We start from the raw sequence: 18,674 nt of genomic DNA, 5'->3' as shown, positions 1-18,674 counted from the left end.
GTTCAGGTGGTGGACTTAAGGGATATGAGATCATCCAATTGCATCACTTCCACATAAATGAAATAAAAATAAAAGTTTTTTAGCCAATAATTGATTTAGAAATATTGCACCATAAGCCGAAATGTCCATGAAGTTTTCTTTCTGAAAAAAATCTGTTTTGGTCTGTTTCCCTCCCACATGTTTTAACATATTTTAATAGATAAATTATCTAAATTGAAAAACAGAAGATAAAATAAAGGGAATTCATAGACCAAGCATTGTGTGGAGGTCTGTTTCTGAATCATGCCAAATAAAATGTTCTGATGCCAGCTCCCTGAGTCTTGATTTTCTTCTTCTGCCTCATTGCTATTTTGCCAGCTAACCTTTAAAATGTATTTTTTTCCTAACCATTCCGACAACGTGTCCACCTTTAAACGCGGGGGGAAAAAGAAGAAGAAGAAAAAAATCTGCTGGCCAAGGGAGGGAGAGCCTTCGGGTCATAAACGCATCACGAAAAGAGTTGGAAAGTGTACTTCAAAGTCAATTGCTCCGGAGAAGCTGAGGCTGATTTATTTGACTTAAGATATACTTTTTTGTGTGTTTCATTGTGGATAAAAATTTCATACACCGATTTAGAGGTGGTGAAATATAAATGATTTCTTTAAAGTTTCATCATAAATCAGTCTGTGGGTATATGTGAGCAGACACGGATCGCTCCTTGATGTCTCCTGAGCCTGATCTCTTGTCTCTGGATATCTGGAGGTGGCTCCAGCAGCGCCTGTTCGTCCCGCTGGGGAATCACACTTCTGGCGCTCTGGTAATGTAAAAATAAATAAATAAATAAATAATATTGCTGAGCAGCAACACCGGGTGGCTTGTCATCGCATCCGCGGAGTCTAAATATGCAGATTAAACACAGAAAGAAGCAGGATTTAATATTTTTAAGCGCACAAAAACCCCGACATACCGAGATGGAGAGCTTTGCAGCATTTCCAGACAGAAAACATTCAGTGGTGGAAGTTGTGGTTTTGATTATAGCAATGATTTATAGTCCAAAAGTAGCATAAGGCAATGCTGCATCCTAAACTTTTTGATTTTTTCAACTCAGAAACTGGGGATTCATTCGTGCATAAAGCGCTCCAACCAGGTTTTGACGCACATCTCTGCCGCATGATGTCTTATCGCCGTGCGCGTAAGGGAAGACTAAGGTGCGCCTCATCTGACTCAGTCGCGCAAAAAGACAAGGAGAATCAGAGAAGCCTTCTTTTTCCTTCTCTAAATCCCTCGGCGCACTTAAGTGTCATGAAGAGCCCGCCCTACAGATCATATTAAACAATTTAGACCCCCTCTTGTTAATTAAGAGGTGATTAAATGTTATAATAACGTTATCGATAATTTGCCTTAATTAGCAGAGAGATAAGATAATAGCCTGCTACGACATGGATATGACAAGGACATAGATTCGCAATTAACCACATCTCTTTATTGTAAAACGGAGTTACACAAAATCTAGTTTTATGTTTTACGTTTTTGCATGCAAAGACACAGATTCTGGAAAAAAAAATCATCAAACAAGAATTAAAATTTAATTTTTTGTATGCAAAATTGTTATTATATTTGTTGTGAATTCTGCGTTTTTAACGCTTTAAAAATTTAAATGGGTTTTATTTTATAAAATTACTTTTTAATTTGAAGTCGAAATTGGCGTAAATTGAATTCCCTCTTTCTCTAAAACTATTTGCCACGTAGACTTGAGTTTGTATGGACAATATAGAAAAAACATAACTTAGAGAGTAGGAAATGTATATAGATTTTTTTAAAGAAAAAAAAAAAACATCCAAGCCTCATTAGTTGGTAACGAGGTGCTGGTGATGAAGTAGAGTCATTTTAAATAAATGTCTTGTTGCGGACTGCCCATGCGCAGAGTCCCCAGCGGCGGCGGTGTGGCTAATGAAGAATAATAAATCATGAAAAAGGGTTTTCAGGTGCAGCTGAGGGGAGAGAGGGAGCGAGAGACGTTGAGGGAGAGCGGGGAAGAGAGAAAGAGGGAGGGAGGAAGAGAAGGAGGGAGGAGGAGAGAGACTCAGTCAGCCCTTCGCCTCAGAGCAGAGGTAGTCCGGGTCCCCGCAGCATTCAACGACGTCGAGGAGGTACACTGTTCAAACTGTCACCGCCTTGACTTCTCACTTATACGGTCAATTCAGGACGGAAACTTGCGATAAAAGCAACGAGCGCGGCAAGTCACGTGACGCTTTTTTGGGGGAAATCCAAAGAGACGGAAAGGTTTTTTTGTTGTTTTTTTTCCAGAATGAAAATCATGTTTTTGCCTTCGTTTTCCAAGAAGATTTTTACGAGATTGTTTGCATATGTCCAAGGCTAAAAAAAAGGAAAAAGAAAAATATATAAATGATAAAAGGAAGCGTCAGCTGAAGGTGGGAAACGGCTCTTTTTTTTTTTGAACAATCGCGCCACACGCCCACAAAGGAAGAAGGCCTATCTGCTGCGCTCCAGCTCGTGGCTCGTTGGTGAGTCTATCGCACTCGCCAAGAAAAGAACAAGCCTCCATACCTAATAATAAATAGATGTGACTCGGAGTTGGACCACCGTCTTCAAGCCCAAACTTTACTCGAGCGCGACGTGATATTCCTGCGAATCAATTTGGGCTTTAACTCCCGACCCGAGGAGGCGGAGTCTTAACTTATTAAAAGGAACTTGCTGAGGTCTGGACGCCAGCAAATATGATGATGATGTCTCTGAACAGCAAGCAGCCTTTCGCCATGGCGCACACCAGCTTGCCCGAGCCCAAGTACTCCTTACATTCTTCCTCCTCGTCCACCCTGACTTCCAACGCACCTTCGTCCTCCTGCTCTTCCTCCCGACACAGCAGCAGCATCATCAGCAGCAGCAGCAGCAGCTCGGAGGCGATGCGCAGAGCCTGTCTCCCAACCCCACCGGTACGTATTCTGCATAATCACTGCTTAAAGGCACATTTTGACAGCCCACTTTTTTTTTTCTTTTTTTGCTTGATGTTTTTTTCATGTCTGCACAGCAAATCACCCAACACCTCCATATTTTTTTCCTCCTCTGCTCAACTTATGTATTCAGTCGGCTTTGCCTCGCGTATTAATTTTTATGACCTGGGATGTTGCATGTGTCTTGTTTTGTGTGCTCCTTTTTCAGGATTTCTTTTTTTTCTTCTCACATTCTGGAAATGTTTTAAACCGAGGAGTGGTGGGAGAATTCCCTGCTGACAGTTATGTGTGCATTCTATTTGCAATTGCAGAGCAATATATTCGGAGGCTTGGATGAGAGTTTGTTGGCCCGGGCTGAAGCTCTAGCGGCGGTGGATATAGTCTCGCAGACCAAGAGCCACCACCACCCTCCACACCACAGCCCCTTCAAGCCGGACGCAACCTACCACACCATGAACACTCTTCCTTGCACGTCGTCTTCCTCCTCTTCCTCCTCGGTGCCTATTTCTCATCCGTCCGCCTTGGCTGGCCACCACCATCATCACCACCACCACCACCATCACCAGCCCCACCAGGCGCTGGAGGGGGACCTGCTGGACCACATCACCCCGGGACTGGCACTGGGAGCCATGGCAGGGCCGGACGGCTCGGTGGTTTCCACGCCTGCGCACCCTGCCCACATGGCGGGCATGAACCACATGCACCAGGCGGCCATCAACATGGCCCATGCCCACGGGCTACCGCCACACATGGGCATGAACGACGTGGACGCCGATCCCAGAGACTTGGAAGCCTTCGCGGAGAGGTTTAAGCAGAGACGGATCAAACTCGGGGTTACCCAGGCGGACGTGGGGTCAGCTTTAGCCAGTCTGAAGATTCCAGGAGTGGGCTCTCTGAGCCAAAGCACCATCTGCAGGTTCGAGTCCCTCACCCTCTCACACAACAACATGATTGCTTTGAAGCCCATCCTGCAAGCGTGGCTAGAAGAAGCCGAGAAATCACACAGGGAGAAACTTAATAAACCCGAGTTGTTCAACGGCGCGGAGAAGAAGCGGAAGCGCACGTCGATCGCCGCGCCGGAGAAGAGATCACTGGAGGCCTATTTTGCCATTCAGCCACGTCCTTCCTCGGAGAAAATCGCAGCAATCGCAGAAAAGCTGGACCTGAAAAAGAACGTGGTGCGGGTCTGGTTTTGCAACCAGCGGCAGAAACAGAAACGAATGAAATACTCTGCATGCGTCTAAACATCGCTCTCCATATTTAAAAGAAGAAAAAAAAAAACTTTAAAAAAAGACTTGGAACTGTTTAGAGAAGATTTGTAACATATTTCCTATTTCACATCATTTTTCCAATCATCAGTGACTCTGTGCTTTGAACTTCGACAAAATTCCTGAACAGTGACTGAAAAACTCCAGAAAAAAGAAAAAAAAAGAACTGCGCGTCTCTGGAAAATGTGGGGACAAGTTTGACGGATCAAGTAAGACCACTGTTACTATGTCTCACCTTTTAAACGCAACAGGACTCTTTAAATTCTAATTTTTATGTATTATTCATTTTAAAGTGTGACTTTAGTTTACAAAGGCTTTTTTTTGGGGGGGGGGGGGGGTCTTCTTTTTGCACAAAAAACGGGGATATTTCATTCCAAGCACTTATAGTTGTTGACTAATGTCGTTTCTGTTCTTGGCTTATAGGATAAGCTATTTTCCCCTCCGAGTTCATGACAATGCAGTCTGACATTTATTCAGGGTCCATGGGGGGATTAAGAGGATAACAAACAACTTGGTCGGGAGAGCTAATATTAGATTACTGCCAGACTATGTAGCTCCTCTGTAAATTAAGAGTTTCACACACTTCATTTTGTGTCTACATGTGTAATTGATTTGGTGTGTTTTTCGTTTTGTCAACACCTCTGATAAATCAGGGATTTATTTTGGAAGAACTCACAGGGATTACGGCTGCTCATAAAGGCCTCCGTGTTTGGATTTAAAAAATAAAAGCCTCACTTTTAAATTTTTTTTTTGCAGTTTATTGGGGGGCAATTCAAGAAAAACATAAATCCTACCGGTCACAGCAACAGCGTGGGCCGGTTTCTTATGAGCTATTTATTGAGTGAGGTCATGTTTACTTCATTATATATTTATTGGGATTCCCCCCACACCCCACCTCATCCCACCCTCCTCGTTTTGCTTGAGAAAATCAGCGAGTTTAAAGCGTGTTGTTCTGGTTTAAAGGGAAACGACTGCAAAACAGGCAGTCTAAAAATGTGTTTTTTTTAAATGGTACAATCGAGATATATATAAGAGACTACTCTCTCTTGAAATAATTTAATGTATAATTTCTGCTGTTTATTTGTATAAATATACTCGCATCATTATGGAGTCCTTGCTCGTTGAATCACCTTGTTTGAATAATGTTTTTTTTCTTGAAGAGAAAAGAAACGGCTTCATTGGAAGTGTATGTGTAAAATGTAAATATTTCATCTGAATCAGTCGATGCACATAAATATATCCGTACAGTTTGGTTTGTTTTTATTTTTTATTTTACTGTATTGCTGTTTTTTAGATGAGGTTTATCATTTCTGTAATGTATATTTTGGTTGCCTGGTTGGAGACTTCCATTAATTTATTACATCCATTGTAAATTTAATTTATTTAATTATTGAATTGCAATATGTGTTTCATTAAAGAACAATCTTTAACATTTCATCGGAGGCTCATCTAGATTATGTTTGCTATTATTTTATTTATTCATCTGTTTATTTATTGATGAAGAAGAGGAGGGAAAGGGATTAGCTGTTAGCTGCGTGGCTATTAAAAAACGGTTTTGGATTTTTTTTTCAAGGGGTGGCCCTAAATATAAACTGATGATGACAAAAATTTATATATATATATATATATATATATATATATATATATATATATATATATATATATATATATATATATATATATATATATATATATATATATATATATATATATATATATATATATATATATATATATATATAAGTTACTATATTAGGGCACTTTTTGGTCTGTCAGCTAAAAGTGTGAATGCTGACTGATGACCAAATTCAAAATAAGCCCCCCCTCCCCCGGGCCTATAGGAAGTACACCATCTCCCCTCTATCAGCGTTATAGACACATGTGGCTTCTCCAGTGACTTGCTGCTGTAGTTCACTGTTGCCTTACCTGAGAGCAAATGCTAATATTCTATTAGAGTCTAATCAGGGTGTCTGTGGAGAGCTAGATGGGTCCCTGGAGCGCAGACTTGCCAGATGTCAGGCCGCCACAAAAACAGCCCGCCTGCCAACGTGCCCGTCTCTATTTAAATACACAGTGAAACATGCCTCGTTGCTGCATGCGGGCACACAAGCTTTGAAGCCTTTGGTTCGGAGTAATAGTTAGATGTGAGGAGGAGGTGAGGAGGGGAAAAAAGCGCGGGGGGATGGGGGTGTTTTGAATGTCATGTCCACAGCAGAGCTTCTGTTGTGGAGCTTCAGGGCTGACTGACTGACTGACTGGGTGGTTTGTTGATCGCTTGCGTTTCAGCACCACGGACAGCTACCTGAGAGGCCGGGAGAGCTTCTGAACCCGTCTGTCTGACAACTTCTGATTCTATTTCAGCACATCGAAAAAAATCTGTTATCTTAAATAATAACAGTGCTTGAAAAAATATAAAATTAAAAGCTAAATGCTATTTTATATAAATTATAAGCAAAATCAATAACATGTTATTTCATTTTAGTGAAAAACAGAAAAAAATAGTGCATGTATTACATCCTCATCCGCCATCCTCATGACAAATTAAGTGTATCAAAACGAGCCTTATTAATGAGACAGTGTTGATGGTTAATCAATTAAAAGATGTTCCTGGTGAGTGCCTGTAATTTCCCTCTGAACGGCCCATTCGCTTAATGCGTTAATACGAGCGAATTATTAAATTACACATCGAATTATGAAAACTAGATAATTATGAAGATCGAATAAAGGAGTCATTAGCCATCCCTGTTAATTACCGCTGGTCAGGGGAGGGTTGTGGAGTGAGTGTCTCATCGGGAATTGAAATTAACTTTTTTTTATTCAGCGAGCCTCGCTATTGGTTGTCATCCCGGAGCTGTGTGGAGGCAGACAGATGAGGGTCCTCAGACTCCAGAGTGTGTCACATGTGGGAAAATGTTGATTTTAATTGATTAATTTATCAAATTTCAATAAAATGATTATTTAAAAATATAGATTTTTTTTTCTAGATTTAGATTGTTTTATATATAAATTTAAATTTTAGCCCCACACATATGTGCGCACATCCCATAGGGGTTCTATCCACTGTGGGAGCTTTCTATAAAAAGAAAAAAGGGGCAACGCTGTTTCCTTTTGTTATAATTACGCCCTCTGTTTTATTTTTCTCTTTCCCCTGAACATCTATCCCACCCCCCCCCACCCCCCATTTCACAGGGATGCTGATGAAAATTTAATGAAGCCAGGGACTGTCGGAGCTCCGCCCGGGGACCTGAGAGTGGAATATTTTAACTGTACATTTACGCCAAGCGTCTGCCTTCAAAGACGCCGCTGCTCTCGAATTAGACGAACTGTAAGCCATAAAATTGACCGCGCTGCTCACTGCAGCCTCACATCCCATTTCGTCCTCTGCTGTCTCCCTTTCCCCGCGCCAAAATGCCATGGAAATAAAGAAAAAGAAAAAAAAAGCTGTCAAGCGGCTGGTTAAACGTCGACGTGGCAATCCCCTCTTGATTTTGTCGCCAATCAGTTGTTGTTGATGCAATATTAATCAGCCATCAATAGTCATTAGTTTGTTAAGTGTTTTCCAGATTCTAATCGATTGCGCAGCGTTTGGATGGTTAGGAGGTGGTTTGTGGGATACTTTCTGATCCAGAATGGCATGCAAAGGGAGGGAAACTCGCACGTGTGTCTGCCAATGAGACAACTCTATCTCCCACTGTGTCTCTTCTTCTATTTAACGTGATCACGCGCGTGCACGCTGATGAAACGATGCCAGAGGAGACATGCGCGCACGTGGAGGCCCGCTGTACATTTTTTTTACGTTTTAAATCTTTGAATCAGCTTTATTTATCGCCAAACTAATCAGAAAACATAAGGAAAATACAAAATCAAATAAGATGAACAAGTAAATGAAAGGTAATTAAATATAAACCTTTTTTTATTATTTCAAGTCATCAAAAATTGAAGGTTTTTTGGATTAGCTATTGGTTTAAATTGAGGAGTTGCAGTGCGAAGTTAAAAAGTCAAACACATAAACTGACAATCACAGACGCCCCCAGAGGCTATTTATGGCTTTAACGATGAGATACTTGATCACTGTTGAAAAGGGCCCAACCTGAATGACCTTTATTTTGAAATTTAAACAGAAATGATAGCGAGCTTTCTAGACATGTGTAGAAAAGACTTCGTTCTTCATTAAAAATGAATGGCGTAGACGTCCTTTTAACCATAAACCAGTATTCTCTTTCTGTACATTCTGTGATTAAAGTAATTTATTTTATTGTTTGTACATAAAAAAATTATTTTAGGTCTCTTCATCTAAAAATAGTTTTTCCAAGTAAAACACTTAATTATTATTTACTTAAAAAGACTTAACAAGAATAATTTCTAACTTAAAGTCTGAATAATTTTTTTAAATAAAAAATCAATTGCAAATTATTTCAGGGATGGATGCTGAATCGGCAGTTACTATTGACATAAACATGAAAAGCGAATCATTCAGATAAAAATAATTTATATTTAAGAGCTTGCATTGACAGAAACATTTCCCTTTTCTGAATTACTTTTGATAAAAACTCAAAGTCTAATTCACAATAAAGTACTATTGCATTGCTGGTTTAAAAGAACAACTATCGTTTGTTGAATGTGGATTTAGGGGAGACCGGGGCTGGCTGTCACATTATGCCAGAATGTCTTTAATAGTTCATTACTTCTGTTACGATGACTCCTAAAAATAAAAGAAATACACATTTAAAGCTAAGACTTCAAGCTTTCATTTCACGTAGGAATTACTGCTGAAAGAATTTTTGAAGATGAGCAATGCATGGATAAGTAAAATTGTGACATCCCACCCCTGTCTTCCCTGTACTTTGTTTGTAGTGTTCCAATGCAGCTATCACCAGTTTTGTACTTGGCGCAGAAATCTCCATTCAGTAAATTCAGCATTGGTTGTTGGTGATCGCAATGACATAATAATTGATTTGAAACCAGGTTAGAATCTGACACATGCAAACCTTTACTGAAAACTGAGTTATGGGTCTGCATATTTTTTAATTTATTAATATATTCTGTGAAAACTAAAATATGGCCCAATCCTTCAAATTTATCTGTTTGGTAGTTGATAAATTCTAATATAAACCAGCTGTTAACACTGGCAAAATTGATCGTCTTTGCATGATCGTATTTTAGAGTTATTTTAATTTTTTTAATTTTTTAATTTTGCTTTACTTGCTTCATTATATTTTTACATGACACTACAAGCCTTTCTGAGATCCTTATGGCATTAGCATGATGAAAACTCCTTAAAAATCCATTGTATATAACTTGGTCCATGTTTTCTGCCCTGTAGTTCATTCCACTAGGGGCAGTAAAAGCGCTTTTCCTGCTCATTTCAAAAGGGCTGCTTCCATCAAATCTCAAAAACACTTTTGGCATGGAAATATTTTTGTTAATTCAAATTCAAAATGGCAAATTCAAAATTTTATGGTGAAAATAACTAATCTATTATTATTCATTTTTTCTTAATGACTACTCGCTGTTTTGAAAGGATGCAAAATTGATTGACGATTGGATATTTATTATACAGTTGGACTATGTTAAAAATGTATTGATCAAATATGAGACACCGGGTTAAATATGAGCTTTTTCCAGAACTCTCGTCAACATTTTTCATCCAAAACTAAAATTTTGAGCAAAAATCATAATCATAATTAATAATATCCATAAGTCATAAAAAATTAAATTGCAAATCTTTTGTGTATTTCATCAAAGGGTCTAAAAAACATCTTAAAAAAAACAAATCTGTCAATCCTTTGATGTAGTGGGCTTTATATTGTTAAGTACAGTTCACCATTTGTTTGTTTGTTTGTTTTTTCCAAACTTATTTAAAAAAAATGTACATAAACTTCCAATTTATCAGTAAAGTTTTGTTTCTATAGTTCTGAAGGCCTTCAGCAGAGTTGCACCAAACACTACCTACGTGACAACACACTGCTCGACTTTTCAATGTTCCATTTGAGGTCAAAGGTCATTTGAATGTTTATTAATACATCAAACTCTATTAACAAAATGTTTATTTAATTAATCATTTAATTCATTAAGTCCCACATTATAGCTGTAAAGCTGACACCTCATCAAACACTGCACATGTATTTGTTTATGAACAGTGAGCCCGGCTCCTTTCATTCCCAACCAGCTGATCCTCCTTTTCATTCAGGCGTTTAGCATCAGACCCTCACTCCTCTCACAGCTGTTTATGGTCTTTTAAGAGACCGTTGTGGACCACATAGAGAGGGTCTTCATGTGAAGGTGGTGGAGGATGTGTGTTCGTGAGGCTTTGACAGCCCTTCGCTGTTGCAAATCTATTAATCATAGCCACAAGGAGGATTGTTCTCTCCCTCTCTGTTCATCTTTCTCTGTTCCTCCCTCACTCATTCACTCACTCCTCCATCTCAGTTTTCAGTTTATACAGAACAGAATCATTTACATAAAGTCCTTAAGGCAAATAACTGTTGGGGGCTCTAATTTATATCTGATCGAAAATTAGCCGTCATTATGCGCGCCATTAGCCGCGTCTTTAATGTGCTTCTAAGCACCATTTGTCAAGCAGCTTGTTAATATCCTTCAAGTCTTTAAAGTTGAGAGCTCATTAAAGACTGCTGTGCCTATTCTTGATGCTATATTATAAGATTTGGTGGGAAGGGACGGATCATATAAAACATTCTTTTTTTCGTTTGCCATTTTAAGATGACACCAAAAGCGATCATGAAATGTTACACATTCTGTGCTTACACAATGATACATGTATCGTGATTCTTTTTTGTTTTATTAAACTAAACAAAAGAAATTACTTTTAGCAAAGCATGCCTTCCTAACCAAGAAAACTCTTCACTTTTCCTTCCCACACCCTATTAAATAAGAGTCTCAAGACCTAATCTTTGCCTATGGGTAATGGAAGTTATGCTGTTTTATTATTGGTTTAAACTCTGGTGTCCTTAGTCCCTTTTTCTGCAGTATAACAGATTCCTTGAGGCTAAAGCAATAAAGAGAGTAATTAGAATGCTAAAGACAGATGTAAATAAAGAGAATGAGACAGTGGTGAGGGATGAGGCGTCTAGGTCACACACTCTCATCAAAAACCCAGTTGGTAGCAAATGACACAACGTTCAGTGCCAGAGGCCTCGGGCTACGACTGCAAACCAGAGGACATAATGGACTAAATTATGGCCTCAATGGCTATGCATCCTACAGCACCAATAAGAGCTCACACACACAAACACACGCACTGAAATCTCAATCCTCAAATACACATCCAGCTTGGAGTAAGACTAAACCCACCTCATGGCATGATGCATCCAAATAGTTGTCTTTGAGCACTATGATAGTTGTCACGCTTTCTTATAAACATCAAATGAGTGATCAAAACGATTAGCAGTGTGTTTGCATTGCTTACTAGGATTTGCAGCAAAATCCATTTTTATTATTTATTTATTTTTGACAAAATACAACAACAGAATGCATCAAGATATGGTAATGAAAAGGAAACAAAGACAAAAAAGTCTTCATCTTTGACTTTTGGCTTTTCCCATCAGGCGTTGCCACAGCGAAACAACCTCTCTTTCAAGGATGAGTCGCATGGATAACTTGGCAACGTTTTCACGCCGGATGCCCTTCCTACGCAACCCTCTCAATTTATCCGGGCTTGGGACCGGCACAGAAGTAGAGAAGAGAACAGGGAGCAGCCCGGATTCCAGCCCTGGTTTCACAGAAGGTGCCGCAGACCAGCACGAGCTAAACTGGCTCCAAACAAAGACAAAAAAGTAATTTTGAGAAAGTGAAGGTCCTTTTTTCAATGAAGTAGTGTGACGATACATTTTAACAATGATTCAATTCATATCATAATGTGTGGTTGCAGATAATATTCATAGTCAATATTGGTTCATTTTAAACTATTTGATTCACTGACCTAAAACCGATCCAGTGCATCTTTAGCCAAAATTTCAACCAGTGTGACTCATAACAAAATTGCTGGTATTTAACAGTGCAGGTGAAATTTTCCAGATTCCTTGAACACATATTCAGTGTAAACTGAATATGTGTACAAACAAGTAAACAAGAATTTATGGTAAATCTATTCACATTTTTGTTTAGTTAAGTTAAAACACCAAAATAATCCAAGTGGAACATTATTAGAACATTCTACCACACTGTATGGTCGCATGTTTTTGCTAAATTCAAAGGTTTTCCAACATTGGACTGGAATGGTGACTTGATGAGTTTTTGCTGACATCATATGTGTGTTGTCTGCTGTGATGACACTTGGTTGTTTTTCCGTTATAGTAAAATAAACTTACTGTTCCTCAATCCAAGTGGTATTTTCCAGTATGATTATGATCGATTTATTTCATTTTGATGCGATTTTGTAAAGGTACAGGTCGATTCGATTAAGAACTTGGCTCAGACAGATCAATATAGTTTGATCATAGGAATATGAATCTATACATCAATTAGGTCTATTAACCGTTAAACCCCTTCTATGAGTATTTTGGAGTGATGATCTGCTTACTTTTTGTTTTTTTGCTGTTTCATCACATGCTGACTTCAGACATTGTCATAAATTTATAATACAAGATTTTACATTGTGCACAGAAGGTAATTTATTTAAAATGCATGCAGAAAGCATTGACAAGCGGAAAGTGGAGGGACAAATAACAGTACACAGTGGTGCTTTTAGTTTTAAATCAACCTAATATCTTGTCATGTTGGCAATGGATTTTGAAATTGCTTGCAACACAAGCCAGTGATGGACTAGCCATTTGCAGGGTCCCTTTTCTGAAAGACACATGGGATAGGCTCCAGCACCCTTGTTGTAGCCTGAACAGGCTGAAACGGGTATTGAAAATGAATTTATGAATAAACACCACCCAAAGAGGTTTCCACATAATGATAGCTGGCACCAAAGCACACCAGTGGAAGTGTGGCTAGCTTTCTGTTGACCCTTCCTTTTCTCCTCTACAACAAAACATGCTAAACCTCCCAAAACATATTTGCACATCATTAAACCCTGCTTTCCCATCACACTGACTTGTGATACAGTATGCCAGTAACTGTAATGGAAAGAGGAGATATATAGCATTTTATTGCTGAAAGGTTACAATCTTTACATGCAAATTTTTAAAGTAATGTTTCAGCACAGTGAGTTGATGCCACCCACTATATTAGATTACACGGTGCGTTTGAAATGTGTGCTTCTGAGGTGCCTTTGCAAAAGGTTGATTACTTTGGATATATTTCACCTGCCGCTTTGGGCTATTATTGCTTGAGATACAGACTGTAGTCAGAGCCCTGATGGAATGCTCCTGAATGGGCAACGTTCCTGGTAAAACCATATAAAGTGATTCAATGCGAACATAAAGAAATGTTAATGATCATCAAAGACCTTTGTGTTGGATGGATTTCCTCCTAGTTGTTCTCCATTTCTCACCCTGTGCATCAAACGTGTGAGGATGTGCAGATTACATTTTTCTAAGGAGAGATTTGAGAGTAAAATAGTGAACCCAATAGTAACTGACGGAAATTGCCTCCTAAAATTTGCCCATGTTGCAGAAAAAACTCATAACGCCATGACGTGCTTCTTTTTTTTTTTAGATTTTGACTGAGATGCTTGTGTATCTCAGCGACAGTGCTGTGAAATGTGGCAGGCAAACAGTTTCTGACCTCCATATAGCAGTGTGGAAGGACCTCAACAGCTGTAAACAACACGGCAATCAGTGTCCCATCTGCTCCCATGTCCCACTTGTGTGGATGCCTTTATGCCATTTCTTTTACCCTCTGCCAAGTGACTGCCTCAGGACATCTAACCCAGAGAAAAGAGCTCATTTACCCAAGTAGGAAAGAGGCAAACTAGATTTCTCAGTGTTTGCTGACAGGGAAACTTGGCTGTGGCAGTCCAGAGTCCCATTTTTTTATCAAAAGAAAAAAATGATGAGGAAAACTATCTAGACGTATGGAATGTAAATGACAAATAAAGAAGAGTATTTAAAAATCCTGGAGTTAACCAATCACCCCAAATTATATTACAAGTTGATTCAATCCTCATTAATCCTTTTAGATTCTTGGTGCCTTCTCTATTTTGAGTCTAAGCTCGAACTCTATGAAAATCATACCACTCCTTATTTTATAGGAAAATTAATCAACCTCATTAGACGTTCTAATATCAATTTTTTAGAAAGTCCTTTTTTATACAGCATCTTATGTTTTAACTGTCTTAGACTAACCATCCTTAGCTTAGATAAGTCTTGTGCACAGTGCTGTGATACACCTTGGACATTTTGCCAGTGCATTGCAGGGCCACACACCTAAGGGACATTTTTTGAGTCACCAATCATCATCTGAAGCACATTTTTGGACTGTGGGAGGAAGCCAGAGTGTCTGGAGAAAACACACGCATGGAAACGGAGAACAGAAAGGTCCCAGCCGGTAATCAAATAAGGGCTTTCTTGCTGTGAGAGGAGAGTGCTGACCAATACACCATCTGAATCTATTTCAACTAAACAGTTAACATTCTATAGTATTTTCTGATAGGGAATTGAGAAAAAGATTTTTAGGTATTTGCCTTTTCAACAATGTAACATAACAACAATAAAGTACACGAGAAACAGTCCAAGCTCACATGAAAAGATTTAAATCCATCATATTCTATTTTGAGATAATAATTTGATTCTTTCATATTTCAATTATTTTAAAAGTTTCACCTTAAACGATTACTGTTTCACATTTACATTATTTATTCAATATGATGTCTAATCAATCCAATGCTGTTACTGTAAACCTTTTTGTTAAAAACGAAATAACCCTTTGGAATTGGAATTACCCTTGGAATTCACGAGCTCATGACATCACTGCTGCATGAAGCTACCTTCACACTGAGCATATGTTAAACGCACATTCTTGAACACACGTTTACCCCATCGTGTTCATGCTGGACTGTTGCTACTTGATACTGGCGCTACAGTTGGAAGAGGATTAGTGCGAAATGTCGAAGCGGTGCAAATCTACCAAATTTTGCTCCAGGCTTTTTATTTCACAAGGCCATCGCGATAAGAATGACTTGGAGTCTCATAATTCCGGTCGGCCACAAACCGCTATTATTCATTTCTCCTCCACAGTTAAAATTGTTTGCATGTCTGTGAATTAAAAGGGACGTCATCCATACGTCACCAGCAAATCCGAGTCCCTGATTAACCAAAGTTCAACTGGTTTAGCTTTCAATTCATGTTCAATAGCCGCAGTTTTTGTACACAGAGCCCGAAGACGGGGATAGAAACTTGTGTAGCTACACTCAAATGCAAGTGTTTTAAACAGAAGTCTGAAACATGCATTTTGGAAGTGGTTGCTTGAACACGCGCCGCCATGAGTGGTATAATGTAGCTTGCAGGACACCTCCTTACCAAACCTAAGGTTTTAAACAAGAAATCTTTACTTTAGAATTGTCCTACTGATGCCAGTGCTTTGGAGGACTGAATGCAAACGCAGGTTTTATTTTTCAAAAAAAGTCTTTTTTTTGCTTAGGCCACATAATATGTTGGATTAAACCTTTATAAAGAACTAAGAAGGACAGAACCAACCATGCAAACACACACACACAGCGCTAAAAACTAGTTGGCCTTACTAGACAAGATAACACGTTTGTCAGAGAAAAAGCCAGATTACAGCGATTGCAGTTACAATGGGAGAGTTCACCACAAAAAAGACCAACTACAATTCATACAAGACACCATTCTTCTTTATTTATGAACATTATGTTTTCAGAAGATATGAACCAACCTGTACACATAATATTGATGCAATCTACATTATTGGGCTTGTAATGCTGTTATTGTAGGCATAATATTCTAATTACAATGCTGTGCTTCGGTTTCTCAGATTGTCTTCATTTCAGCTCTTAAATATTCTTTATGTGTAATGAAGTGCAGATAATGAACAATGCATGATGCTCCTGTCAGCTCAGTGCAGAAAGGTCATCATGCCTCAATCTGTCAAATCCATCTTTTCTCCTAATAATTGCCTTATGTTTCTGTAATCAAAGTATAACATCTTTACAAGCACTTCATGCAGGGGTGGGCCAAGGCAAACTTTGCGTGCTGCATGCATAATCCATGTGAAAATATGCCTCCCATCAGAGCCTTGTGTGTTCTGTGATTTGAGTGGGGGGTCAGAGCCACTTGTATTCCTTTGGGTGAGATTGTGGGGATTGCAGGAAGTTTGATTGGAGCATTTTCCCAACACGAGAGCCCTCCAGAACTCCTATCTGTTGTTCCCCTTTCTCATTTACTATATCAGTACACTGCTGTAATATACATAATTCAGACAACCAGGGGATGTCTTTGGGCTCCGAACCACCTGCTGGCTTTTATTAGCTAATTAATGGTGATTTATCAGAGCTGCTAATTTGAGAGGGGCCGCCTGCCTTCAGGAGCCTCAGAACACTGCTTGCATTCTGATACTACTTATGCTTATGATGGGCAGTTTGCTAAAACAAAAAAAAGTTCTGCCCCAAAGGAATTATGTTTAGACTTTAACCAAAGATGACCTTGTGAGTCCTTGTCTCATTAAGGTCTCACACACAGTTCACATAAATTCAAACACTTTTTTTGGTACCTTCATTGCAGATGATTACGGAGCCCGTGTCCTGACATTAAGATATAAAAATATATCTTGTTCCCACAGATTATTATCTCGTTCGCACGAAATACTATTCCGTTCCCACAAGATACTATTGCGTTCCCACAAGATACTATTGCGTTCCCTCAAAATAGTATTCCGTTCCCTCGAAATGATTAACTCGTGCGAACGCAATAATTATGTCGTTCCAACGCAATAATTAATCCGTTCGAACGCAATAATTATTCACGTCATAAGTCATTCACGCGGATATGCTCTCTGTACGCCGGCCAAAGCCGCTTTCAGCGGTAACTTCCGTGTCTCTGTGACCCATATTCGTTCAAAAAAGGAGCATGAAAAACAAAAATTATCACTTTATTACCGTCTCAATGAATATAAGAAAAATATCAAAAGATTTATGATAACTAGGCTGCTTTGTCATACGATAGCTCCTGCTAGGCTACTACTAGCTCCGCCGCAGAGCTCTTTGATGTATGCCGGCATTTGGGCAACTGGCTGGTCGGTTGACAGACAGCTGATATGGTAGTTTAGGGTCGAATAGGAATAATAATATTCAGGACTTGTCTTTTATTAACTTTAGCAGTCAGTCGCTTTACATTCGAAGGCAATTAGGCTACATGCTAACTGACTAGCCGGTCATATCCTGTTATTAATTTACGTCATAGATTTACAGCAGATACCTTCACATTTCTGTCTGTGTGTGTCTCATTTCATTGCATTGAAAACACGGAGGATGTTTAGAGAACAGATTAGTTTATTTTGAAAAGCACAGAAGCATCCATCGTATTCACGTTTACATCATCTGGTACGCCCTCCGGTCATCTTGCTGCAAAAGCCGCTTCCTGCCGCTACTTTCGTGTTTCTGTGAGCATTCAATAGGGGTAAAAATAAAAGCAAGAATGGTCGATCTGTTATTGTCTCGATGAAAATCTTAAAAAAGTCATCAAAGAGCTTTGCGGCAGCGCTAGTAGTAGCCTAGCAGGAGCTATCGTATCGACAAAGCAGCCTAGTTATCATAAATCTTTTCATATTTTTCTTATATTCATTGAGACGGTAATAAAGTGATCATTTTTGTTTTTCATGCTCCTTTTTTGAACGAATATGGGTCACAGAGACACAGAAGTTACCGCTGAAAGCGGCTTTTGCCGGCGTACAGAGAGCATATCCGCGTGAATGACTTATGATGTGAATAATTATTGCGTTCGAACGGATTAATTATTGCGTTCGAACGACATAATTATTGCGTTCGCACGAGTTAATCATTTCGAGGGAACGGAATAGTATTTTGAGGGAACGCAATAGTATCTTGTGGGAACGGAATAGTATTTCGTGCGAACGAGATAATAATCTGTGGGAACAAGATATTAATCTGTGGGAAAAAGATATATTTTTATATCTTAATGTCAGGACACGGGCTCCGTAGAGGATGACTCTTTTTGAGGACATTTTTAAGATGCATTCAGGAAATAATTTACCCGGTAATCAACAGTCTACACAAGAGCTAAGCTCTAAAGAAGATTATCAACATCATTGTTCTCAATTCAGTGTCTGTGTGTTTGAAATCGTGTGTTTTAAATGGTTAAGTATTCGCCTGCTTATTAAAAATAACAATTAAAAAAAAGCTCAACAAATTGCTTGATGTCACTAAAACGTGTCTAGGGGTTTAAGAAGGAAGTAAGTACCAGTTAGTAAAAATACATGATTAATTGATGAGAACTTTCATCAAATCAGGAATATTGTTGGCTTGCTGCCTTAAAAAGCATTCAAGTTTGGGTCAAGAGGATCTCAAAGATTAAAA

At 39.0% G+C, this 18,674-nt stretch overlaps 1 protein-coding gene across 5 annotated transcripts; it reads left to right on the top strand.

Annotated features, from left to right (window-relative positions):
* Window positions 1–1,828: 1,828 nt before the first annotated feature.
* LOC144990231 (POU domain, class 4, transcription factor 2-like) lies at window positions 1,829–12,561 on the top strand. 5 transcript variants are annotated; one of them, XR_013654231.1, is made up of 4 exons: window positions 1,851–2,933; window positions 3,263–4,428; window positions 7,409–7,544; window positions 11,785–12,561. XR_013654231.1 is itself a non-coding variant. In XM_078943270.1 (3 exons), the coding sequence occupies exons 1-3, from the start codon at window positions 2,718–2,720 to the stop codon at window positions 4,193–4,195; spliced, it is 1,098 nt and encodes a 365-aa protein (XP_078799396.1). In that variant the 5' UTR covers window positions 1,829–2,717; the 3' UTR covers window positions 4,196–5,656. The 5 variants fall into 5 exon arrangements, 2 of the variants coding, with proteins under 2 accessions (XP_078799396.1, XP_078799395.1); XM_078943270.1 differs by lacking the exons at window positions 7,409–7,544; window positions 11,785–12,561 and having other exon boundaries at window positions 1,829–2,809; window positions 2,894–2,937; window positions 3,234–5,656; XR_013654232.1 differs by lacking the exon at window positions 7,409–7,544.
* Window positions 12,562–18,674: the final 6,113 nt, after the last annotated feature.

The sequence above is a fragment of the Oryzias latipes genome, assembly GCF_053564925.1.
Source record: "Oryzias latipes strain Hd-rR chromosome 1 unlocalized genomic scaffold, Olatipes_Hd-rR_3.1 chr1_Y".
Taxonomy (NCBI): Eukaryota; Metazoa; Chordata; class Actinopteri; order Beloniformes; family Adrianichthyidae; genus Oryzias; species Oryzias latipes.
Note: the sequence above shows the minus strand (reverse complement) of the source record. Positions and strands in the feature narration are given on the sequence as shown.

What these genes read in the sequence shown, in the direction of transcription:
- LOC144990231 (XM_078943269.1), top strand. Translation starts at nt 2,718, where the DNA reads ATGATGATGATGTCTCTGAACAGCAAGCAGCCTTTCGCCATGGCGCAC. An exon ending in CCTGTCTCCCAACCCCACCG is followed by an intron (nt 2,934 to 3,262) that starts GTACGTATTCTG and finishes TTGCAATTGCAG; the next exon opens with AGCAATATATTCGGAGGCTT.